The sequence below is a fragment of the Chlorocebus sabaeus genome, chromosome 21 (assembly GCF_047675955.1).
Source record: "Chlorocebus sabaeus isolate Y175 chromosome 21, mChlSab1.0.hap1, whole genome shotgun sequence".
Lineage (NCBI taxonomy): Eukaryota > Metazoa > Chordata > Mammalia > Primates > Cercopithecidae > Chlorocebus > Chlorocebus sabaeus.
The window spans coordinates 106,056,986-106,083,503 of NC_132924.1; the positions used below are offsets into that span (position 1 = coordinate 106,056,986).

Sequence of the window (26,518 nt, forward strand, 5' to 3'; positions counted from 1 at the left end):
CTGTCATTGAAATTACTGGGTCGTACGTAACTCCTGAGTTAATTTCCAGCTCCTGAGTACTGTGACTCTACGACATTACTATATTTCTAATCTACATTATACAACGTACCTAACAAAACAGCTGCTTCTTTCTAGTAACGTAGGGGCAAGTAGGGAGTGTCCGGCCCACTTGACTTCATACCACCTAGAAGCACCAATGCAAAGTAAATTTTACTGCTGCAGTCACAAGGGCAGGGACCTCTGAAGACACAATAAAAAGCAGCTGAAGCCAGTGGTTAATCCGTTAACTAGGAAATCAATGGGCGGGAAGTTCCTAGTCACAGAAAACGATCGGAAGGTGTGACTCACTGACATTTCAGAACCTACCAAGCTTTATCTCTAGTTCATTCCCTCTCCCACTGAAGCACTTTCTTCATGTGACTCCCTTTTGACCATTCCAAAATACCACGGAATACAAACCACATTGCTAATGACAAGAAACGAAGTTTTCTATGCCCTCCTCTCAATTTTAAAACAAAGTCAGCCTAAAGGTTTTCTGGATTCTCAAAAATAAATCCAACATAGAGAGGAATCAAGTAGCACAGAGAAAAGGTGCCCTCGGCCTGGGGAGAAAGTACTGAAGCGTGAGTCAAGGACTGCTACTACCCATCCATGGAGCCGTAGTTACCATGTCCAGCCAAGTCCTCCTCTGCCCTGCCACTCTTCCTAGACCAGGCAGCAGCTGACCTTCCTGACTGCTAGTTTCCAACTAACATCCTTTCTTTACCTTATCCTTCCAAGGATCCACTTGCTTCATTCACCTTCCCTGCTCAGAACTCACCCGTTACACCCTAGACTGCCACGCTGTCTCACGCAGTTGAGGGCAACTTTATTTATTTATTTGTTTATTTATTTATTTTTGCAATAGGGCCAATTACGGTCAAACAAAAATGCTTATGGGGCTGCTTCTTTACTAAACCGAAGATGAAAATGACTTTATTTAGTACTATGGCAGAAAATACATATTCTTACCACTCTGATTTGTTTATTGGATATAAAAATATCAATAAGAAAACCAGCAATATATTTTTAAGAATAAAAATGTTACTAATATCTGGGTATATCTGAAGGCACAACTAATGTAACTTTCCAGTCTTGCATCCTAAAATGAGATGGAACACCTCCGTAGCTGCCCAGGCCCTAAAGGATAGAATTAAACTGATTGACTTCAACCTACCCACCCATGAGACCCTACAAGAAACCTTTATCTGAATTAATCTGGTCTGTGTGCTAACTCTACCAGGATTACCGTCTACTCTAACCCCCCTCCCGTCCCCCTTAGCCTCAAGTTTGGCTCAAGTTCACTTCCCCTGATGCCAGGCCTGCCTGCCAAAGCTCCTGATGCTCTTTGTCTAAATTTCTAAAGCACTTTCCACACCTCTTATACATTCTATCTCACTCACGTATTCATTCTAACAGAGAAGGCAATTAAACTAGTACTCATTCACTACACTGTAACATTAAATATGCTTAGACCAAACTAGTAATTCCTTGAAGGTCAAAGATGGTGGCAATGCTACCACTTGTTGACTGATGGGACTAACCATGAAGTTCTTCAACCCTAGACTGTTGGCAGATTTCTTTTTCAGAGCAGAATACGCTGACTTAGAGAATTAGATTTAATGCCTTCAATTCAACAGCAATTACGTTTCTTACCATTAGGAACAGTCAGGCAAATCATCCATTATGGCCCACAAAAAAAGTACAGAATTGAGACACTGGCATTGACAAGGTTTCACATATTAAAAGTTGGAAACCTAGACGTTCAGTTCTTGTAACTCGAGTCAAAGGAATAAGCTTATTTTCTCTGAACTCTCCCTACAGTGTTATCTCTAAATGAGCCTTAAAGAGCTGTTTTAAAATAACTAGGAGGGCCAGATTCCGGGAGAAAAATACACAGAACTTATAGATGAATCTATTTCCCAAAATTGGCTGTTTAGTTTAGGCTGTGCTATTTCCTGCTCAAATTGGTTTCCTGCAATTTGTTAAGGCTGCCAAATACTTAGTGATCTCAGTGATATACTTAACACAAACTGGCAAATCTTTGTTATTTTTCACAATGACGAGAAATTTAGAGAAACTTCTACAGTGAGGACAATAATAAAAGTTAGGTCATTTGTCTTGTTTTTTTCCAGATTCATCATTTTTATCTGGTTGCCAGTAGTTTACGAAAACAACAAAATGTCTCCTAATATCATTTCCTGTCTGTTTCTTCGTATTGATTTGGGGACAGTTTCTTCAGCGGTAGGGACAACCATGAGAGGTCTGACCTCATTATAAGCCAGAAAAACTAAAAGATCAGGTTGGAAAGGAAATAATCAATACTCAAAATTGATTTTTTAAAATCAAAAGATGCAAGATGTTAATGAAAAGGTAAGTTTATAACTACATGCAATGACATCTCCTTATGTCAGCCTAAGAAGAAAATTATCTGGTGTAAAAGCAAACCAATATAGTTGAGATAACGCAGCAGAAAATTTGAGGCAGCAAGGACACAGTTAAGTTCTTTAGAGCACATTCATTTATTAAAGTGGCATTACAATCTGCTGTGTGTCACACAGTGTATTATTTTACCCAAACAGTTTTACATGCAAATACTTATTGCAACGAGCCATTGATCTGGTTCAAGGTTTAGCAAAAAAATTATATTTTTTATGAAAAAAAGTTTCAGTAAAGTCTTTAAAGGAACCCACCTTCTTATAGTATAAAATGTATTTTCAAAACTATTTTTATGACAAAATTGAGTTCCTATATACAGAAATCCTAGGGCTCTCAGTTCATCAAATACACTGCCCTATATTCACACATACAAATAGCCTAGGGCTGGTATGACTAAGAGTCCTGTGAGAAAGAAGGCTTTGTAATAAATACTTAAAATTCAACTCACATTTAATATATAATTTACTTCATACTGAAAAATGTAAAAAAGGCGAGTGACACTTTTATCAATACATTTTTGTAGACTTGAAAAATTATTTCGTAACACATCTAAATTTTAAATCATAAGAAATCTATTATTGAGTACTAACTAAAACCCTAAATGAGACAAACTCAGAACAGAACATAAATTTTCAGGCTTCCTGCTTTTATAAATCAATTTTTTTAATTCTAAGAAGAATAAATCTTTGTTAATTTACACGTAGTCAAATTGCATTCTTAACCTAAAGCAAGATCATTTCAAAATAGCATACTAAATCTTAGTTCTTTTCTTGGGTTAGGTTGGAATGGGTGAGAGAAACCATGTACTCAAAGAATCTGTCCTATGACCCTTGTTGAGTCCTTTTCACATCATGGTGCAGACAGAAAATAAAAAGCACTGGTGTATTCTAGATCAGAGCTATGCAACACAACTGTCTGCAATAACAGAAATGCCCTATATCTGCACTGTCCAATATGCTAGTCAGAAGCCACATGCAGTTACTGAGTATAAAGTGTGATGAGTGCAACTTGGGAGCTGAAGTTTTCATTTGATCATTGACTTAATTTTCACTTAACTTTTAAGAGCCACATGTGACTAGTGGCTTCCATTTGGAGAGTGTAGTTCTAGCCTGACCACTAAAACACAAGATGGCATACTATTTTTTTTTTTTGAGATGGAGTCTCACTCTGTTGCCCAGGCTGAAGTGCAACGGAGCAATCTCAGCTCACTGCAACCTACACCTCCCAGATTCAATCGATTCTCATGCCTGTCTCCCAAGTAGCTGGGAATACAGGCATGTGCCACCACGCCCAGCTATTTTTTGTATTTTTAGTAGAGATAGGGATTCACCATGTTAGGCAGGCTGGTCCCAAACTCCTGACCTCAGGTGATCCGCCCACTTCGACCTCACAAAGTGATGGGATTACAGGCATGAGCCACCAAACCCAGCCCACAAGATGGCATTCTAAGAGCTTTCAGTGCCCAGGCTGGTCACAGCTGGTCGTGGACCACAGAATTCATCAGTCATTTCAAATGGGGAGTGAGAAGGGATGGGTCCCTCAGCAAAGCCAGAGCTCTTCACATCGGTGTCATGCTCTTCGGGCCAGACACACCACAGAACTCACAGAACACCTCCTGACCCATCCCCACTCTCTCAAAGTGTCAAAACCACCCAAGAAAGAAAACTTTTTCCCTCCTTCCACTCACTATTTGAGAGTCAATATGGGAAAAATTGAGAACAACCAACAATCACTTATAGATAACAGGTTCTTTCCTTAATACAAGCAGAACATCACTAAAAAGCAGTTCCTTTGTTCCAACTAGTTTCTGTCATATCCTTTCTAAAGCAAGATGTCATTCAAATTAAAATAAGACAAAGTGGTTAACAGCATTTGCTCTGGAGTCAGACAAACTTGAATGTAACTCTCATCTCCTTTGCTCACCAGCTGTGTGATTTTGGGCAAAATAATTAATCACTTCAAGTGTCAGTTTCCTTCTACGTAAAATGGGTTATCACAGGTCCTTCTTCCTAGGGTTATAACGATGAAATGAGATAAGACATACACAGGATTTAGCAGAGTACCTACCACGTAAAAAATTTTGTTTAAGTGTCATCTGTCATTACTTCAGTATATTGAATCATCATCATCATCACCCTCACTCCTTAACATAGGAGGTAGGAAAAAAATCTACCTACAACGAATCATACTTTAGAACAAATTCCAATTTTAAATGTATCCATACATCATCATTCTTTTTTTAACACCAAGAAAATGTTTTAATTAAACTACAGAAACAATAGGTATAGCATAGAATATTCATAAGCAAAAAGATACACCACGTCATAAGTACTTACAAAGTTACAAACCATTTGCTTCCTTAACATTTTCCATATTTTAAGTTCATACATGTAGATATGAACAGATTCACCATTTTGAGGAAGAGGAGGAAGCAAGGGTACATTTATCGTCAGCGAGATGTGCTCACTGTACGCAATGGTATTTATATGCAAGGCCCGAGTGACCGGAAGTGCAGTTGTTGGGCATTTTAATAAACTGGACAGCCATTTGTTTCTGCACGACAAGGCATCTTCTTAAGCCAAAATATCTGATAAACTTAATTTCAGTATCTCCTAGGTTTCTTTTATACTATGTTTCTACCTCCCTTATAGTCTTGTTATATATGTAGTTTATCTGCCAAAAAAAGAACTTTTTCCTATTTTTGCATCTTTTCAAAATACCTGGCTTACTTATTTGCATAACAGAAACATTCAATAAATGTCACCTGAATTAAATGTATAGAACTCTCCAAAATGAACAAAAGTAGCTACTTTTAAAATGGATAATGCCCTTAAATTAATTCAACAAACAATAAGCACTTACCAAGCAGCAGGTACACTATCCTAGGAGCTGAGAATTCAGCTGTGAACAAACAGATGAGGAACAAGTTCCCTGGAGCTTATCTTCTAGTGAAGATAGCAGTTACAGTGAATAAGTAGAGGAAGGGTGATAGGAGATGATGAATAATGTGATGATGTTGGAAGGCAGACAGGGACCAGTCATGATATATGATGGAAGCCTAGGGAAGCAGCTCAGACTATATTCTACGTACCATGGAGAGCCACCTCTGGGACACAACTTGACCTGATTTGCTTTTCTTCAACAGATTGCGAGGACTTCTGTGTGCACAGCACAGGGCGGAGGAGTGGAAGCAGGGGGCCAGTTAAGAGACTTCTGCAGAAGACAGTGGTTATCTATTTGGATTGGAGCTATAGCAGAGGAGATGGATGCAAAAGGAACATATTTAGACATGTTTTAGAGATGGAGTTGACAAGACTAGCTAACAGTCTGATGTAAGGAGTAAGGAAAAAAGAAAACAAGGATGAATCCCCAAGAAGGGGCTTGACTACCTGTACCATCTACTGGGAAAGACAGAGAAGAAAAGCAAGTCTGGGGGTGAAAATAAAGGTTGATTTTGGATATGTTAAGTTGAGAAATCGGTAAGGGGAGATTTCAAGTAGGCAGTTGTCTATTATAATGTCTGGAATTTCAGAGAAAGGTCAGGGCTAGAGATATAATTTTGGGAGTCACAGGCATCTAGATAAAGATTTCAAAACCGTACCTTGGGACAAGATTACTTAGTAGAAATCAGCAAAGAACCCTGGACTGAGGACTGCAAGTAGGGTGGAAGGAAAACCAAGAGTGTGGTCCAGAAGCCGAAAAAAGGGTTTCTAACAAGGAAGGCATGCTCGCTTTCTATCTAGCATTAATTAACTGTGAATCCTCAACTCTAGTACTAAACAAGAAGCTTCAAAGGGGTAAGAACTATTTCTTTTTTTTTTTTTTTTTTTTTTGGAGAAGGAGTCTCGCTCTGCCGCCCAGGCTGGAGTACAGTGGCCGGATCTCAGCTCACTGCAAGCTCCGCCTCCCGGGTTCACGCCATTCTCCTGCCTCAGCCTCCCGAGTAGCTGGGACTACAGGCGCCCACCACCGCGCCCGGCTAAAGAACTATTTCTTATTCACCTTGGTACCCTCTCCTCTAAACATATCAGAAGCTCAATTCATGTTTACTGACTTAATGATTAGTAAGCAGGTGGTGGGGGGGTCACAATTGGCCCAAGTGAATGTCATTTGGGCAGGATCTCATCTTTCTCAATTTCACAGTCTAGAGACAGATTTCCCCTTTCTGATAAGTACAGGAAAATCTCACTTAATCCAAAATTAATTATCCCAATTATTTTCTTGTTGCCATTTCACAATAAATAGCATATCTATCCATCAACTGGGCAGTATCAAGAACAGTGCTGGACACATAGCTGGTGCTTAGTAAAATATTGGATAAACAGATGAGTGTGGCGGGAGAGAGAAAAGGGAGAAGAAATAGCATTAAGTCTCTTATCCAGCAGGACCTACAGATAAAATTAGACTTAATAATTCTTTATGGATTCCATTTGCCACCATATTTCCATCAATAACTAAGACTGCGACAAACTAAATCTTTCATAAACTTAGAAGAAATTTATTAGAAAATAAAATCATTTGAAATATTTCACAATTTGAAAATAGCAAATCAATATTTTCTAAGTTCCATTTTTTTAATAAATATTTATTCCTAAATCTCTAATATCCCTATAAGCAATCCATTTTATACAAAAAGATATAAAGTAACTTTCCAAAGTCTAGTAGAGGATTCAGAAGTGGGAAGAGAAAACAAAATGTTCAAAGGCTGTTTGAAAATAGTTTCATTCTTAGTACAAAACATTTTAAAAGAAACCCCAATACTGACTTCTAATATTCCTTATAAAAAGCGAAACATCCAAATAATGAAAGACAGAATGCTAGAGAACTTGACTATTGAATCAACTTTTTCCATTTATAATTTTTCTCCTAAAAACCCTAAAATTAAAATTTAGCAATACCTGAGGCACCATAAGCACCAGAATACCGCTGAGACTTCGAACCAGATGGAGAGGATTCCTTCATTCGATCAATCACATTTTCCGAAAGCTGGAAAAGCAACATCAAAATAAAATCAATTATAAAAGAGCAAGAATGAAAACCAATGCAATAACATCCAAGTAATTTAGTCATCCATATCCATACATATGACGAATGGCCTAAAGAAATTAGGCTAAATCTAACAGCCATAAAACCAGAAGGAAGAATAATTTTAAGATTTCAAGATGCACCCCACAGCACTGCTCCTTTATTTTCTCTAATGCACTGCTAATTGTTCATTATAAATAACTACACTGTTCATTTTATACTGTGCACGAAATTGTAAGCTCTGAGGAAATGTATGCTATCTAAACTTCAACTTTCCTCCCCTAATCCTACACACTTATTTATGCATTAATGGGCCTTAGCTCCTTCTCTCCCTCTAGTCCCGAAGGAAGTGTTCCTTCCCCCTCCCCTCCCTCCCTCCTGTTCAAAGCTAACCACATACAATCGCTCTTTCAACAGATTTCATGATGCATCGACTATGTGCCAGAAACTAGGCTAGATTCTGAGTATTCAAAATTATCAAGTGCTTAAAGCATAACAGAATAAACAACCATCAGGCATTTAAATATAACACGAAGAGTGCTACCTGAGTGAGTCAGCATGTAATGGAAGTATACAGAAACCATAATGGGCAGCACATGTAGCCAGGCTTTGAAGACAGGGCTGGAGCAGAGGATTAGAGAAGATTTACAAGGTAAGGATGCGTAAAAGTTAGGAAGAGATGCAGTGGGATAAAAGTGCTCCTGCGTGAGAAAAATCACATTAAAGTACAGATGAAAACCAGAATTTGCCACCGTTAGACATACAAGTGGAGATATCAAGTAGGCAGCTGGCAATAGAGCAGAGGCTCTGAGGAACACCCAGGCCTGCGGATTTGAGAGTCATCATTCCCACAGTTACTATCGCGTCATCCTTTTTTATTTTCTTTATAGCACTTACCACTATCTGATATTTGCCTTTCACTAGAAAGAAAGCTCCGTGAAAGCATGGATTTGGCTGTCGTATCGCTATATTCCCAGAGCCTCACTAAGCCTAGTTAACTGAATGAATCAATGAAACAATATGAATAAATGGCTGAAGCAAGAAAGTGGAAGGGGGCATAGTGAAAGAGAAGGTGGGGAGAGAAGGTATAGATTCCAGGATTTTGAGGATTCTTAGTGAACTCTTCAGTTGAAACAGTTTGAACTTGATCCTGAGGGTACCTGAGCACTACTGAAGGATTTGAAGCACAGGAATGGCACAATCAGATTAACACTTTAGGAAAATCACTCTGGCTACAGTGTAGAGAACAGATTGGAGGGGGACAAGAACAGAAGCAGGATCCCTGAAGGAGGCTAAAGGACCAATTAAGAAGCTATTAAGCATATGTCCACACAAAGACTTGCACAGGAATGTTCATAGCAGCATTATTCATAAGAGCAAGAGTGGAAATAAACACATGTCTATCTACGGTGAATGGATAAACAAAATCTTACATATCCATACAACAGAACACAACTCAGCAGTAAAGAGCAGTGAAGTTCTGACATATGCTACAGCACAGATAGACCCAAAAATCATTAAACTAAGTGAAAGAAGCAAACACAAGGGCCCACATCGAATGATTCTATTTATATGAAATATATGAAACACCCAGAAAAAGCATCCCTATAGAGTAGATAAGTAGTTGCCTAAAGCTGGGGTGGGAATAGGGATTAACTGTAAATGGGCACAAGAGATCTTATTGGGATGATAAAAATATTCTAAAATTGGCTTGTAGTGATGTTTGCACAACTCAGTAAATGTATCAAGTGTTGAATTGCTACTTGGGAGGCTGAGGAAGGAGGATCGCTTGAGACCAGGAGGTCAAGGCTGCAATGAGCTGTGATCATGCCACTGTGCTCCAGCTTGGGCAACAGAGCAAGATCCTATCTAGGAAAAAAAAAAAAAAAGTGTTGGAATGTAAACTTAAAATAGATGAATTTCATGGCATGTAAATTACTCTACAGTAATTTACTTTAATAAGCTTTAAAAAAAAAAAAAAAAAGCTATTATGGTAATCCAGGGAAGAACACACTTAAAAGGTATTTAGGATTTAAAATACTAACATTCACTGAGTGCTTATTATGTGCCAGGCGCTACACTAAGCTAGGCACTTCACTTATTTACTCCTTAACAGGCCTACGAGATAGATATTTTTATATCTCTATTTTATAGGCGAAAAAACTGAAGCATAGCCAGATTAAATAACCGGCCCTGGATCAGATACTTTATCAGAAGCAGAAGGAGGATTCAAACCCAAAAAGTCTAAGTCTTAAGATCCCACTCAAACATCCCTCAGCATCACTACCCAATCTCTGAGTAGATGTGGGAGCAAAGCAGAAGTCATCAAGGAAGAGCCCAGGATTTCCATTTCAAGTCACTGAGTGATCCTCCTCCTGTATCAAGGGTCTTCTTCCCATTTCCACTTCCTGAACTCACCACTATCTGGTTTTTACCCTCAGTGCAACAGTGAACATCCTCTGGTAGAAGTCACCAATGACCAAATAAATAACTTTTGATATTTATGTAAATAAGTATTTCATATTTATAAAATGTCTTATTTATATGGCTTACCTTTAACATCTAACATCTCTGGCCATTCCCCTCTTCTGGAAAGTCCTCCCTTGGCTTTTCTGACATCCTGCTGTCCTGGTTCTCCGAGGACTCTGGCCACATCTTATCTCTTTTGCAGCTTCCCCTCTCCTGCCTACACTTCAATGCTGAAGGGCCCAACTTCTGTCTTTTGCCCTTATTCTCTTCTTATTCTATGTGCTCTTGTACTGGTACTCTCATCCAATCTCTTGATTTCTAACTGCTGTTGATAAACTAATAAATTCCATTAATAAACGCATTCGTTCGAGCTTGAGACCTATATCCCAGAAGCCCGGTGTCCACACTAAATTGTCTAATGAAAACTTCCTTCCGGCAAACCAGAAGCACCTCACACCCAGTGTTCAAAATTGAACTCATGTTTGCCACAAATCTCTTCTTTCTCCTGCCCTCCTTACCTCATTAATGACACCACAAACACCCAGCTTCCTAAATTCGAACATAGGGCTTGTTCTCAACCCTTCTTTCTCTCTCATTCTTAGCCATGACTTCATCAATCCCTAAATATTTAATAAATTCCTCTCTTCTCCCATCCCATTTCTCCTGCCCTGATTCCTGCTACCATCCGCCTAAAATGCAAATGTGATAATGGTAACTCCCTACTTCAAATTCTTCAATAGCTACTGTCTGTTCACAGAAAAATTCAAATTCTTTGTACAGCATTCAAGACTTCATCATTTGGTGATGGCCTAACTCTCCAACCTCAAATTCTACAGTTTTTTTTCCTTAATATTTCATATCCTGTTCTACACCCATCTCCTTGCCTTTGTACATGCCTACATTGCCTTCTCTCCTGGCCCCTTGGGAGGGAGTCACCTTTCAAGACCCAGTCTAAACATCCAAGCCTTCACTGACCAAACCAGTTGTCCACTCCATTCCAACCTGCCTACCTAAAGCTACCATTCCTTGTACCCACTGTTCCTTTCTCAAACTTCCAATACAGTCTCAATGAAAGAACAGGTATTAGCCTTTCCACATTCACCTTTCTGCCTTTCCACTAGATTGCAAGCTCCTATATACTAAGTCATTCATTCAACAGATGTCTCCCAGGCCATGTACTAATCAAGGCCCTGTGATACATCAATGAACTAAATAGCCTATACTGGAACTGTTACTTATATCTCAGGGCCCAAACCAGAATGGAAGTGAGATGGAAAAGAGAAAGGCTACAGATCAAATGCTGTGTGTGCTCTTTGAAGGAAAAAACTACAACTCCCTTCTGGGAAGACACGAAGACTTTCTATTTGAAAATGCCAGAGCCAGCTGCATCTTTCCAACAACTGACAGCCACTGGGTATGTTGCTGAAACTCATCTGCGAAGCTGAGATACATCCTAGGAAAATCCCTCTAAGACTGACTCGATTTATACTTGAAAAAAAGAGACCCTGAGTAACATTCAGTTACTGGCAGCATCAAGACCAGAAGCAGTAATTCCCAATCTCTAGTCCAATGCTCTACTATTAAATAACACACTCCTTCAATCCCATGCATGTAATAAAAATATATCACTTCCTCTTAAAGAGAAAAAAATGAGCTTTCATTTTTAGAATCTTAAAGCTATTTTAACTGATATATAATATATATAAATCTCAAAAATCAAGTGTTAGCAATAAGCTTTCATCTGAAAAGTTACTATTTTCATCTGAAAAAGTGAAAATATTTATCCCAAGAGATTTTGTGGAGGGATTTTAGTCTTTTGCACCATAAACTATAATTGACTACACAAATATTTGCTACAGCTATTACCCATATAGCTCCAGCCACAGGGACTTTTTATTTCATTTTGGTTCATTCTTATCAACTAGGTCTGAGCTTGTACTGACTCCTCCTCTGTAAGGTGCATGAGGACTAGGCCTACAGCTATTGCAAGCAGCAGCTGCCTAAGTCCTGGTATGGGTGGAGAAGGTGCTCATTTTTCTCTATCTATATTCTCTGGGTAGTGGAAGTAGAATGTCTCTTTCAACTTAATCACTAATTTCTTGTTAACTTTTTTTTCTTTTTGAGGCTTCTCTGATGTCCCAAGTTGCTACTTAATGTCAAATTCTCACATCAATTCAAAACATTTCCCAGTGGGGTGTTTGGTTATTGTTCAGTCAATTTATAAGCATGCGCCAAAGGAGTATACACTAAACCTACTGTAGGCTTCATAAACATACTGTAGGGTTGCCTTATTGAGAGTCCACCTTTTTCTTGTTCTTACAATCATTCAACAACTGTATCCTTAGGCCCTTCCAAAGCAGCACCCATGGCCATCTACAGTTGCACCTCTGCCAGCTCCAAGCACTATTACCCTCTTCCCAGTCTGCTCACAGCAATGTAGTTATGAGGCAATAGTCTTGCTGTGTTATCATCTGTATTCAAAGTCAATGCTCTCTGAGCTGACCTTCCCGTTGCAGTAGTAAGTTCAGACCTGCACACTCACCTCATCTCCTCTGTGAACAGGGGTACTCACTCGTGAAGCAGCTGACAAGCTTTAGAGATGCTGACCCGGGTTATACACACAATCTGTAGCTGTAGAACAACTCATCTTTGTGATGAAAAATAACCCAAAATGGGGGTCGATGGTACAACATAAGCTTCTGCAATGGCAGCCTCTGTGTAAGAAGTAACTTGCAGTTGGGTGCGGTGGCTCACGCCTGTAATCCCAGTACTTTGGGAGGCCGAGGCGGGCAGATCATGAGGTCAGGAGATCGAGGCCATCCTGGCTAACACGGTGAAACTCCGTCTCTACTAAAAATACAAAAAATTAGCCAGGCGTGGTGGCACACGCCTGTAGTCCCAGCTACTCAGGAAGCTGAGGCAGGAAAATCCCTTGAACCCAGGAGGCGGAGGTTGCAGTGAGCCAAGATCGCACCACTGCGCTCCAGCCTGGGCAACAGAGCGAGATTCTGTCTCAAAAAAAAAAAAAAAAAAAAAAAGTGCCTTCTTCAGGAAACACATCTTTTCCTGAACAGGGCACTTGTTTTAGAAAAAGCCTTTTCCTATATAATAACCTATACCTATTATACTTGCTTTCCAGACATCTCTGGAATCTGCATCAAGGCAAATACCAAGGGCAATTTACAGAAATTATTTGTAGCAAAGAATAGTGAAATAACATAACCCCCACACACACTGATACTGGGAATTACACCCTGAGGTCCACAGACTGAGTAGTCCATGGATCAATTACTCAACTGTATGCAAAATTGTCGGTTTATTGCATGGTTCTGGCCAGAATCCACAGCTCACAGATCCACAGTGCTCTACGAACTAAAAGAACCACCATTCTAATATAAGAGGCAACCAAAAGAAGCACGTCTGCCAATATTCAGCCCACTGAACTTGACTGTCCACCCTATTCTCTACTGCTCCTAAAGACAAATCTAGGCAAACAGAGCTTGCCAAGTTTAAATTTGTAGTACTCACCACACCAACGTGCTCCACAGAGGGGGAAAGGGCAAGTGTCATCTCCTACAGTCTTCCCACTCATCTCTTCCTACCCAACTTGTTTGGTCTTATCCAAAATTCGTGCCAGAAACACCACCCACCAAGCCAAAAGACAGAATTTTCTCAGAAACAGGAGATTGGGTGAGATGGACAAACAGAAAGTATTTCTACTCCCAGGGAATAGAGTAAAAAAAGAGGAACTCTCCAGTGGCCCTTCTAAGAGGTAAAGTTACGAGCCACATGAGACAAACAAATCAGCTTCCTGCCTCCAGAAGTTTCTCTTATCTTCTTCCAGATATGTCCTAGCAAATTGATTCAAGAACTCAAACCCATTTTTCTCTCTTGATCCTCCTTCCACTTAGCATAAATCATTTTCTGTATTAGTTTGCTTTACAATTACCTTTTTAAGACATAGGCTCCAAAAACTGCTACTATTATGTGGGAGAAATTACTCCCAAATAGTTACTTAAGGGAAAGGAGGAGAGGGAACCCATACACATGTTCATAGATATATATGAAATATGTAATTTTTAGCTTAGGTTTGTGTTTCTTTACATTTGTCATTAGTAGAAACCATTATCTCTACCTTTATAAAATCCTAGACAACTTAAGATGGTACTCAGCCCAAAAACTTCATAGAATCTAAAGCTGAAAGAAACGAATCATCTACTACTTAACTATTTATACAATATTCCTCAACACTCCCAATGGCTGACCCAATTTGTAGTCTCTGATAACATACTCTCTTCAGAATCCTCAATAATACCCCATATTAAGTAATCTCTTCATTTACAGTCTCTCAACTGACAACACTTCCCAAAGCATGAGTTATGTTCCATATTAAGTATCCATACTGCCATAACTGGCTCCTGTTAATTTCAGCTTGCAACTTTAAGGCCCAGCTGCTGACATTCGTTTATGTCTGGAAAGCATGATAAATATATCTTTGAAAATGATACTCACTGAAGTTGACATTTGCTCTAGAAGAGTTCACTCACAGCTTTGATGTTTCAGATAAACTTGCAAAAGATTGAGCTGTAAGCACACTTTCCAAGCAGGCACGGCAGGTGCCCACAAAAATCCTATCAACCACATGTAATACGAGTAATGAAAATGCTTCGTCTTTCCATCTCTAGGAATTTAGTTTAGCCTTGGGAAGAGGGCAAGGCAAAAGACTGACCTTTCATCCAATCCATATGAGTAGTTTCAGATTCAAAGTCGGAATCAGGCACAAAAATACAGGTTATTTTTACGGAAGAGGAAAGAAAAGCTATCAGTTGCTAAGGATAAAGGGAAAAAAACAAGACCCTACAAATACCATGAAAAATAACACCTGGTAGGTGAGAAGAAACTTTAAACTTAAAATTTGAAGTAGGTCCTTTCATAGATAATTAAGGACCTCAACAATATAGAGAAACACAATCTATTAATAAATTCAGCCAGGTGTAGAGGCTCACAGCTGTAATCCCAGCACTTTGGGAGGCCACGGTGGGCAGATCACTTGAGGTCAGGAGTTTGAGACCAGCCCAGCCAACATGGTGAAACCCCCCTCTACTAAACATACAAAAAAGTTAGCAGGGCATGGTGGCACATGCCTGTAATCCCGGCTAATCAGGAGGCTGAAGTAGGGGAATCACTTGAACCCAGAAGGCGGAGGTTGCAGTGAGGTGAGATCGTGCCACTGCCCTCCAGCCTGGGCGACAGAGCAAGACTCATCTCAAATAAATAAATATTCAGCATAGTTACCAAAAGCCTTATGTTGTTCACTAAATGTTATTCTTTATACATTAAGGTAAGTGATAATTGAGCCTGGTGGAGCGGCACATGCCTGTAGTTCCAGAGAGTGGGGCAGGAGGATAGCTTGAGCCCAGGAGTTGAGACCAGCTTGGGCAACACAGGGAGACTCCAACTCAAAGAAAGCTCATAATTGCCAACATATTTATATTAAGGGAATGAACCCAAGTCATTATATGAAAAAAAAAAAAAATGAAGATGAAATTATAGACGCTCCTTGGTTTACAATGGATTTTGCTGAAGGTAATGCCAGAAGCTGAGTTTACTGAACGCTTGTCACTTCCACACCACTGTCAAAAAATCCTAAGTCGAACCATCCTAATAGGAGACCATCTGTACTATCTTTAACAGTGTAACAGAACACAGAATTAGTTTTCCAGTAGTGACTGACTCTGTTGAATAAATAAGCTTGGTAAACGTTCATTTCTTACAACCAATGACATAAATGCTAGACAACTGGGCAAAGTTGGAAAGTTTTCTTCAGCCAAGTTGAACTAACCCAACTGTAGTTCAAAACTGAAGTTTGGTGTCTCATCGGCACCCATGTTCTAACAAACTAAGCTAAAAACAATGACTTATGTACATACTGAGAATGCAGTTTCTTATCCTTCCCCATGTCTCAGAAGGAAACAATGTGACTGTTTAAAGCCAAGAAAAATATAAAGAAATAAAAACCATCTACAACAGACCTAGACAAAAAAACACCCTCAATTAGGACGTAATGCAAGACTCCCATTTCCCAGTCCATACCCTTTTAGGTACACCTGTTGGGGCACAACATGCTCTTATTTTTATTAAAATTTGAAGTTCACATAAGTTCACGTGTCCATTCTTTTGAACAGCTCTAATAACAGCTACTACTCACAAGTGCAAACACTGTCAAAGTACTAGACACTGTGCTAGATACATATTATGTCAAATTCTCAAAGTAGGCTGCTTTATCCAGAAATACTAAATACGGAAACACGATGAAAAGTGACTTGTCCAGAGCCACAGGGCTAGTGAGAGGCAGAGACAGAATCCAACTCAGGTCTGCTTGGTTCCAAGGCACATGCTCTTTCCACTACACGGCACAGCATTTTCTCTTATAACTGCATGTGAAAGGAACCCTATCATAATAATGGCTGCCTTTTTAATGAAAACCTACAATGTGCCAGGTGCTTTACATACCTTACCTCATCTTCTTACAACCAGTCAAGGGAAGTGATGGTATTACCCTTTATGCATAAGGAAATAATTCGAGAAGAAGTCAGTTGTCAAAGGCCACAGGCTAATAAATACCTAACCTGCGATTTAAACGGATGTCTGCTTAACTCAAGCCAAGAAAAATACTAAGATCAACTGAAAACATTTACAAAGACCAAGACAAAAACCACACAGGCAATCAAGTAATAAATATCTAACCTGAGATTTAAACTGTTTAATTACAAGTTGACACTGTTTCTATCATGAGCTCAAAGAAATCAGAATGACCTCTGTGTACCCAATACTTCAATGGATGTCACTTCTACAGGAAACTGCAACAGGCTAAGTATGGCTACAAGAAACTTACAGTGCCACCAGACTCACAGGATTTCAGGACTGGAAAACACCAGAGATCTGAGAGATGTACTCAGTCCCATTATTTTGCAGATGAGAAAACTGAAGCTCAGGGAGATTGCAAAACATTCACGTAAAAGGAGATTTGAAGCAATGGAGACCAGCGCAAGGGCATTCCAGGTGAGGGTATATTCTGAAGAAAAGCACAGAGGTCAAAATGAGCATGCCTGAACTGTAGCAATACAGATAAAATGTACTATATGAGAAAGAAAAACAAATGAAGAACGCTATCAAGTTATATGACCAAAGGACATTTCTTTTTAAAAAACAAAAATCTTAAAAAGGTTTTTTAGACAATTTTTCCATTTGAATAGAATACATATCCCTGCTGTCACAGTTATTCCATCCAACCTTATCTAATATTTGATACGAATCTCTGTGCTGTGGCCACATTCTTTCAATTTTGTCTGCTGTTAGCACTGTGTCTGTACTAAAGCATGAGAATATGGATTTATACATTTTTTTCTAACCAATGTCTTCTCACCCAAAACTTATTTTGCTTTGTCTTTTAATTATTTTTCACCCTGAGTGGCATACCGAAGGCCTAATGGCAAGTCTTAAAATCTCTGCATAAAACTTGAAAGTTTACAGTAATTTTTTACTCCAAAGAGTACTAACTGAACCACAGTAACTCGAAGAATGCAGCCTCAGATATTTTATTACAAAATGTAGTACTACCATTAATTAGTATGATATAAAGAAAAGCTGGTCACAGACCAAAAACTGAGTTCAACAGTCTGAGTTTCTATAAAGAAAAGTTTAATAAATTATTCTCAAAGTAACAGTTTCAGAAGAAAAAGTTTTAAAATATTTTAAATATTTAAGAAGTTTTATTTCCTGGTAACAACTGTTAAAAATAATTTACAAATGTAATTTATTTACGCTGGTTGATAACAGAAAAAAAATATATAAATTATTATAAAACTTTTTGAAGTCAAAATTGCTTTATTTACTAGGTTCAGGCATCATACGTCCAAAAATGTGAGGCTCCAAATTCAGGCGCAGCGAAGAGTGTGTTAATGAAGTTAGTGCTGGTATACCGACACCCTAGAGAAAAACCAAGTTTTCAGTTTATGTATCAGATGCATGCAAAGGGCATTTTAAAAAAAGTACTCTGCAACGTTGGTCAGAAATGACTACATTACTTCTACTGGTCTGAAAAACTGCAAACCTATCTCAGCCCCTATCAGACTGGCAGACACTAGTCCTGAAGCAACTAGGCCTAGTCCAAAACTTCGGCGCAGCAGGTCACAGAGGAGGCGCCTGGGAAAGAGGAGATATCAAGTGAAAGTGAAGCAGGGAGAAGCCAGAAGCCACCCCAGGCAGGCCAGAAAAGACCGTGGAGGTGGGAGGGAGGATTACAAGGTGTGGGGAGCTGGTGGGAGGAGGGGGTGTTATCAGACGGAGAGCACTAAATGACACAAAACAAAGGCAATCCTTAAAATGCCAATTCACCCTGGGAGACAGGGTGTGAACAGTGGGAAAGCAGGGTTTGGAGAACCATTTCACAGACAGGTACATTGAGCCACTGAGTTTCAAATACGGTCCTGCAACAAGTGAGCAGTACAGTTACGAGTAGCCCGTGAGCCCTTGCAGGGTATAATTCAACCTGGCATTCCCCGCCCGCCCCAGCAGTGCCTAGCACTTGGCACACAACCAGGAACTATCTCTGAATGAATGTCCCACGTCTTGAAACTCTGGGCTTCTTCCCAGACATCTGGGCTTCTGGCCGTACAACACTAGGGGCCGGGACGGGAGAAACCAGGCTGAGCGGGTCCGGGGAAGATGGGGCTTTCGGGTCCGAGTCCGAGCACTGGCCCTCCGCCCGTCCACGGGCACTCACCCGGATGCCCTTCACCACGGTGATGTTCTCATTCTCGTCCGCCTCGAAGGTGACCCGGCGGGTGCTGGTGGTCCCACCCATGGCGCCGGTTCCTGACCCAGCGGAGACCTAGCGCGGAACCACGAGCACTTCGGGGCCCCCGCGCCCACACGCGCGTGGAAGGGCCTGGATTCTTTTCCCGCACAGCGGGAGCAAGGCCACGACCCCAGAAGCAAGGAGAAGGCGCCGGTCCTGAGCTCCCGCCTCCTCCGGTCACGCGCCACAACAAAGACGCCTCAGGTTGGCCGGAGATGCGAACTGCCCGCCTCTGTTCGGCGAGGGCGCCCGGATTGGTTCACCCGACCCGGATGCTATGGCAACAGGTGGTGTTTGATAAGCTTTCCCCGGAGTCCCTAGGTGCAGTGGGAACTGTGGTCCCGATCTGGCGCGATGGGTGCTGGGACATTCTCTCCCCGCGCCTGAGCGCGCTAAGGGAGCACGGCATTCTGGGAGTTGTGGTTTTGACTCCCCAGACGCCTAACTGGGCAACTTTTGGAAGACATAATTCTAGAAATTTAGGCCACTGATTCAGAGACATAATCTGTCTTTCAAAGGGACTCACAGTTTAATGAGAAAGATGCATGATCCTAATGAAGCCATTCCTAGTGTTCTATACACAAATTCCTGGCTCAAAACTTAGCGTTTCATTACAGTCCTGGGGTCACTTAATGAAGACTACTTCTGAGAAATGCCTCGTCAGGTGACTTTGTGATGTCTGTGGTTGTGCAAACATCACAGAGTGTACTTACACAAACCCAGATGGTGTAGCCTCCTACACACCTGGACTACTCGGTGTAACCTATTACTCCTAGGCTACAAAGATGTACAGCATGTTACTGTAGTAAATACTGTAGGCAATTGTAACACAGTGGTATTTGTGTATCCAAATATATCTAAACATAGGAAAGGTACAGTAAAAAACAGTGTAAAAGTGCTCGCTTTGGCAACACATCTAGGACAATTTGAACAATACAGAGATTAGCATGGCCCCTGAGCAAGGATGACATATGAATTTCTAAAGCAGTTCTTTTAAAAAAAAAAATCAAAGATAAAAAATGGTACTCTTCTATAGGGCACTTACCATGAATGGAGCTTACAGGAATGGAAGTTGCCCTGGGTAAGTCAGTGAGTGAGTGGTGAGTTGAATGTGAAGGCCTGGGACATGGCTATACAGTACTGTACGTTTTATCAACACTGTACGCTTAGGCAATGCTAAATTTATTTTCAAATATTTTCATTCTTCAGGAATAACCTTAGCTTACTGAAACTTTTTAAATTTATAAACCTCATTTTTGTGACTTTTTGACTCTTTAGTAACAGCTTAAAACACAAAGACACTATATAGCTGTACAAAAATATTTCTTTATATACTTATTCTATAAGCTTTTTTCTATTTTTGAAGTTATTTTTTACTTTTTTAAACATTTTTGTTAAAAATTAAGACCAAAACACACGCATTAGCCGAGACCTACACAGGGTCAGGATCATCAATATCACTGTCTTCTACCTTCACATCTTGTCCCACTGAAAGGTCTTCAGAGGCGATAACACGTATGGAGCTATCTCCTGTGATAAAAGCACCTTCTGTAATACCTCCTGAAGGACCTGCCTGAGGCTGTTTTACAGTTAACTTTTTTTTAATAAGTAGAAAGAATGCACTTTAACCTAATGATAAAAAGCATAATGTACTAAATACTAGGCGACAGGAATTTTCCAGCTCCATAATCTTATGATTCTGCCGTCAGAAATGAGGTTTTTCTTTCACTGAAACACTGTTATGCAGTACATGAATGGTGACATTTTAGTCATAGCCATAAAATAAAAAAAGTGAACGTATGTTTGGTCCATGTCCCTTATCTCATGAGCTACGTATCTGTATTTTTTTTTCTTTTTGTAAAGTAAACTTGTAAGTGCTGTGGTTTTCAAACCAATGAGAAAATCCATTTCTTCAGAGAATAAATTATTTGCACCAAATATGCAGAGGATTTACTTTCCACTTTTGTGTCTCCTATTACTAGTTCAGTTACATAAGTTAGGCCGTAATAGAGTTAGGCAGAGAAAAGTAAGTGATTGACAAAGATGGCATAAATTAGTGGAGGAATTAAAACTACATCAGAAAAGTTGAGATGATCTGTTGTGGAAAGCTTCTATTAATAGTTCAACATTTCACCTCTACAAGACCAGTACATAGTTATTAGGTTATCCATCTACATATTTATTTTTTGCTAAACACACAGTTACATATAAGTTTAGCCATATGAGCTTAGTTTTACAGAGGCAGATGATTCTCAGTAGAAATCAGGTTAATGATGGTACTGTTCTTCTATTAACCCCTCTCAACATTAAAAGCAGTGGGCCACAACACACTGTGGCATTCTCTTATGCCAAAGACATCTACAGTGCAGTCACATTTTTGAGCTTCAATTATGTGCTGATCTATTACTGTATGGATCCAATTATGTGCTGATCTAGTACTGTATTAATCTTTTTTTTTTTTTTTTTTCTGAGATAGAGTCTCGTTCTGTCACCAGACTGGAGTTCAGTGGCACAATCTCGGCCCACTGCAACCTCCCCCTTCCAGGTTCAAGCGATTCTCTTGCCTCAGCCTCCGGAGTAGCTGGGACTATAGGCGTGTGTCACCATGCCCAGCTAATTTTTTTGTATTTTTAATAGAGACAGGATTTCACCATGGTGGCCAGGATGGTCTCATTCTCCTGACCTTGTGATCTGCCTGCCTCAGCCTCCCAAAGTGCTGGGATTACAGGCATGAGCCACCACGCCCAACCTTACTGTATGAATCTTTAGAGCAGAAACTATGTCTTTTTAATCTCTATATCCCTGGTCAGTAGCAGAGTGTTGATTACATCTCATCATTATATTATTTTCAAATTTTACTATGTTACTTTGCAGTTATGAGACTACATGCTACTTTGTACTTGTTCTCAAGTTTCTTTTTGTTTGTTTGTTGTTGTTTTTTGGGTGTTTTTGAGAGAGGGTCTTGCTCTGTTGCCTAGGCTAGAGTGCAGTGGCCCAAGCACCACTTCCTGCAGCCTCAACCTCCCAGGTTCAAGCAATCCCTCCCAGTTCAGCCTCCCCAGTAGCTGTGACTACAGGTGTGTGCCATCACACTTGGCTGCGGTCTCACTATGTTGCCCAGGCTGGTCTCAAACTCCTGAACTCAAGCAACCTTCCTGCCTCAACCTCCCAAAGTGCTGGGTTTACAGGCATGTGCCACCATGCCCAGCCTAACTCTTTCTTCTACTGGGAACTAGAGCTTCTAGGAATTATGACTTTCATTTTTTGGGGACCCTCCCCTCCACAAACACACTCTCACTTATTACCCCAATATATAGGGCATATCGGAGGTTCCATATAAAATATATGCTCAACAAGCACTTGCCAAAATAACCAAGTACAAAGAAAGTGTTTCTTGGAGAGAATAGAGAGATGAAGGAACCACTAGTTGTCTTAAATATATTTGTCTCCTTAGAATATTAAATAGAATTCTTTCAACCAAATATATTAAAGATGATGAATACTAAGCATGAGAAGATAGGGGGGTGCCTTCACTGTTTATGAAACAAAAACATATAAGTGGTCTTATCAAACAGACAATCCAAAAATATTTTAGACATCCTAATGCATTTTAACCAACATTACAAAGATGCCTTCTGAGTTTAAAAAAAAAAATTCAATGCAATCTTTAAAAAAAAAAAAAAAAGCCTTCTCTACCAATATTGTTCTATCCATGTCAATTTCCAGGCCAGTCATGTCTATACAATCCCTGCTTGAGCTAGCCAGAGCCTGGGACCTTCTTTCTTTCTGGCTACAGCTTATTAATGGTCATCTAATCCAAAGCCAGCATTACTAGCCAGACACCTATGAGCTAGAATGCAAAGCTTTGGCCAGGCACGGTGTCTCATGCCTGTAATCCTTGCACTTTGGGAGGCCAAGGCAGGTGAATCACGAGATCAGGAGATCGAGACCATCCTGGCTAACATGGTGAAACCTTGTCTCTACTAAAAATACAAAAAATTAGCCGAGCGTGGTGGCGGGCGCCTGTACTCCCAGCTACTTTGGAGGCCGAGGCAGGAGAATGGCATGAACCCGGGAGGCGCAGCTTGCTGTGAGCTGAGATCACGCCACTGCAATCGAGCCTGGGTGACAGAGCGAGACTCCATCTCAAAAAAAAAAAAAAAAAAAAAAAAGAAAGAAAAGAGAAAAGAATGCAAAGCTTTGCCCTAAGAAAAATAATAGCTAACACTTGAGCTACTCAGACTCTCTGTGTCTTTCTCCCTTTTCTCTATCTCTGTATTCACTTTCTCAAATTTAAACTAGAAAATTCAGAGCATACAAAAAGATAGCAATAAGAGAAGTTATAACACTGAGTCTGTACCATGAAGAATGATGGCAAACTAAAGATAAGTGGAAGAAGAAACTGCAAGAAAAATAAAAGGCATGCAGACTGGAAAGGAAGAAGTAAAACTACCTCTATTCAAAGATGACATAATCTTACAAATAGAAAAATCTTACAGAGTCCACTGCAAAACTAATTAGAAATAATTAAAAAATATTCAGCAAGTTTTCAGGATACAAAATCAACATACAAAAATCAATTGTAGCCAGGCACAGTGGCTCACATCTGTAATTTCAGCACTTTGGGAGGCTGAGTCGGGCAGATCACCTGAGGTCACGAGTTCGAGACCAGCCTGGCCAATATAGTGAAATCCCCGTCTCTACTAAAAATGCAAGAATTAGCTAGGCATGGTGGTGGGCACCTGTAATCCCAGCTACTGGGGAGGCTGAGGCAGGAGAATTGCTTGAACCCGGGAGGCGGAGGTCACAGTGAGCGGAGATGGCACCACTGCACTCCAGCCCAGCTGAGACTCCATCACGAAAACAAACAAAAAAAAAAATTAATTGTATTTCTATACACTGGCAATTAACAAGCCAAAAATGAAATGAAGACAGCAATTCCATTTATAATAGTATGAAAAACAACTCAAATGTCCATTAATTGATGAATGGAAAAACAAAATGTAATATATCTAGAAAATGGAATATTAATGAGTAATAAAAAGGGAGAAAGTACTGATATATACTACAGTATGGATGAACCTCAAAATCATTATGCCAAGTGAAAGAAGCCAGACACAAAAGGCCACATATTGCATAATTCCATTTAAATGAAATGTTCAAAATAGGCAAGTCTATGGAAAACAAAAGAAGATTAGGCTTAGAGAGGGTAGGAGGGGGTGAGATGTAAAGTAACTTCTAATTGGTACATGATTTGTTTTAGAGGAGTGATAAAAATGCCTAAAATTAGATTGTGATGGTTGCACAATGCTATAAGTATACTGAAATCTATTCAATTGTACACTTTAAACAGATGATCTTTATGACATGTAAATTATGTATTAATAACACTGTTAAAAAGTATTAGCTAGGCATAGTGGTTTGCACATGTAGTCCTATGTATTCTGGAAGCTGACGTGGGAGGATCACTTGAACCCAGGACTTGGAGGCCACCATGAGCTCTAAATGCACCCCTGCTCTCCAGCCTGGGCAACAGAGCAAGACCCTGTCTCTAAATAAATAAGCAAAGCTGTTAAAGAATGTATAGTTATTAAGATAACGTATGAAAAAATTTTTTTGAAAAAGAATTTATAGTTATTTAAACATGATAGAAATTATTTATCATTTATTAAAGTCCAAATCGTTTGTTTTTTTATTTTAAACGAAAAAGAAAAAAAGAAGAAAACCGTGAGCAGCTTTGTAATAGGGAAATACAAGCCAGTTAAAAGGGAGACTAGCATAAAGCAAGCCCTTAAAAATTAGTTTAGTCTTGGCCAGGCGTGGTGGCTCATGCCTGTAATCCCAGCACTTTGGGAAGCTGAGGTGGGCAGATCACCTGAGATCAGGAGTTTGAGACCAGCAGGGCCAACATGGTGAAACCCTGTCTCTACTAAAAATACAAAAATTAGCCAGGCCTGGTGGCAGGCACCTATAATCCCAGCTACTCGGGAGGCTGAGGCAGGAGAATCGCTTGAACCTGGGAGGCGGAGATTGCAGTGAGCTGAGATTGCACTACTGCACTCCAGCCTGGGCAACAGAGTTAGACTTTGTCTCAAAAAAAAAAAAAAAAAAAAAAAAAAAAAAAATTAGTTTAGCCTCACAAATACAGAGCACTGATGTGAAGACCCAGGACTCCAGAAGCTTCTAGGGATGTCTAGGATTCAGAAAGTCCTTGCAACTGTAGTCTTTATAACGGCCAGCTCTGTCTAAGCTGCTGGGCTTCTGGAGGCCCAGCCGTACAACGCTTCCTAGGTTCTGGGGCACATACAGCCTTACCAGAGGATCTTCCTCATCATATGAGCCTTCCCAAATATCAACAACAATAATGCAATGTATTTTCTTCCGTCTCTGCCCAGGAAACCAGCACTCTAAGTATTGAATGTCAGCAGTTTACTTTGATGCAGAGCAGAGAACTGAGCAGCAATTTGGTTTTTCACAAATCTTAGCTTGATCACTAAGCAATATCACCTGCCAACTCCTCTGTTCTTTGTGATTTTTCCCTTTCCCACCACGTCAAATCTTTGGAATGAATGCTAGAAAGAAGGAAAAGAAGGAGGGAGGGAAGAAAGGAAAAATCCAGCCATCCCTAATGATCTCCTTCCCCTAAAAAGAAAAATATATGTATACCTGAACTTCCAAATCAGCCAGGTACAGTTGCTCACAACTGTAACACTTTGGGAGGCTGAAATGGGAGGATCACTTGAGTGCAGGAGTTCACAACCAGCCTGGGCAACTTCAAGACCAGCCTGGACAACCTGCAAGACCCCATCTCTACAAAAAACACAAAATTTACTCGGTGGTAATGTGCACCCATCATCTCACCTACTGAGGAAGCTGAAGTCCAAGGATCATCTGAAACCAGGAGGTCTACGCTGCGGCGAGCCATGATCATGCCACTGCACTCCAGCCTGGGTGACAGAGTGAGACCCTGTCTCAAAATAAATAAATACACAAAAATGAACTTTCAAATGACTCAAACAGACAAAAATTACAGAAGGTTTGCTCTGTATACACCAATTTTTCAATCCCAACTTTAAACAAAAAGTAGGAAAAGGCCTAATCCTAGCGACCTCACTTCTGCCACTCCTTCGCACACCACTTGATTGTCCCTGCTCTACTTGGTGGGAGTGTAGAAAGATATGGATGAGAAGCAAAAGTAAAAATAGAAAGAACATGACATGGGATAATGATAATGAGGGCTAAGGAGGAGAGAGACCTGTTCTTGGTCCCCAGCTAGAAAAGCTAATCATTGTGCTGTTCATCACGGCCCCCTCCCCAACAATTCTGAGTAGCATGCTGGCTGCACAGTAGAGCACTTGGATTCTATGACCTGTGCTGAAATAGAATATGGATCTAATGATGGTGTTTTCTGAGCCAAAAATTGAAGCAATTGCTCTATTATTTGTGAACTTAAAGAGACAATGAAATCAGTCCTTGAAATCAGGATTATCCTGCAAAATCTAGGACATATAGTTGCCATAGTTATAGCAAACCAATTAAAATCACTGAAAAGTGCTTCATGTGTAGTGCAATCAATACAGAGACATTCTGAAAATATGGACTAAGACGTATTTGACAAACCATAATAGAACATCAGCTTTAAAACTTTTTCCACCAATTATTGTTTGTAGAATCATATAAAAACAA

At 40.0% G+C, this 26,518-nt stretch overlaps 1 protein-coding gene and 1 pseudogene across 2 annotated transcripts in view; one reads left to right on the top strand and one right to left on the bottom strand.

The window, feature by feature from the left end:
- Positions 1 to 19,018, bottom strand: part of CHCHD3 (coiled-coil-helix-coiled-coil-helix domain containing 3) — a 298,991-nt gene extending 279,973 nt beyond the window's left edge. The window contains exons 1-2 of one of the 2 annotated variants that reach the window (XM_007982963.3): positions 18,758 to 19,018; positions 7,377 to 7,464 (exon numbers count right to left, since the gene is read on the bottom strand). In XM_007982963.3, coding sequence (XP_007981154.1) covers positions 7,377 to 7,464; positions 18,758 to 18,838 — 169 coding nt within the window. In that variant the 5' untranslated portion in view covers positions 18,839 to 19,018. The remainder of the gene's footprint in view (positions 1 to 7,376; positions 7,465 to 18,757) is intronic. The other variant, XM_007982962.3, reaches the window with a different exon arrangement.
- A 709-nt stretch (positions 19,019 to 19,727) lies between these two features.
- On the top strand, positions 19,728 to 19,827 carry LOC119626385 (U6 spliceosomal RNA; annotated as a pseudogene).
- Positions 19,828 to 26,518: the final 6,691 nt, after the last annotated feature.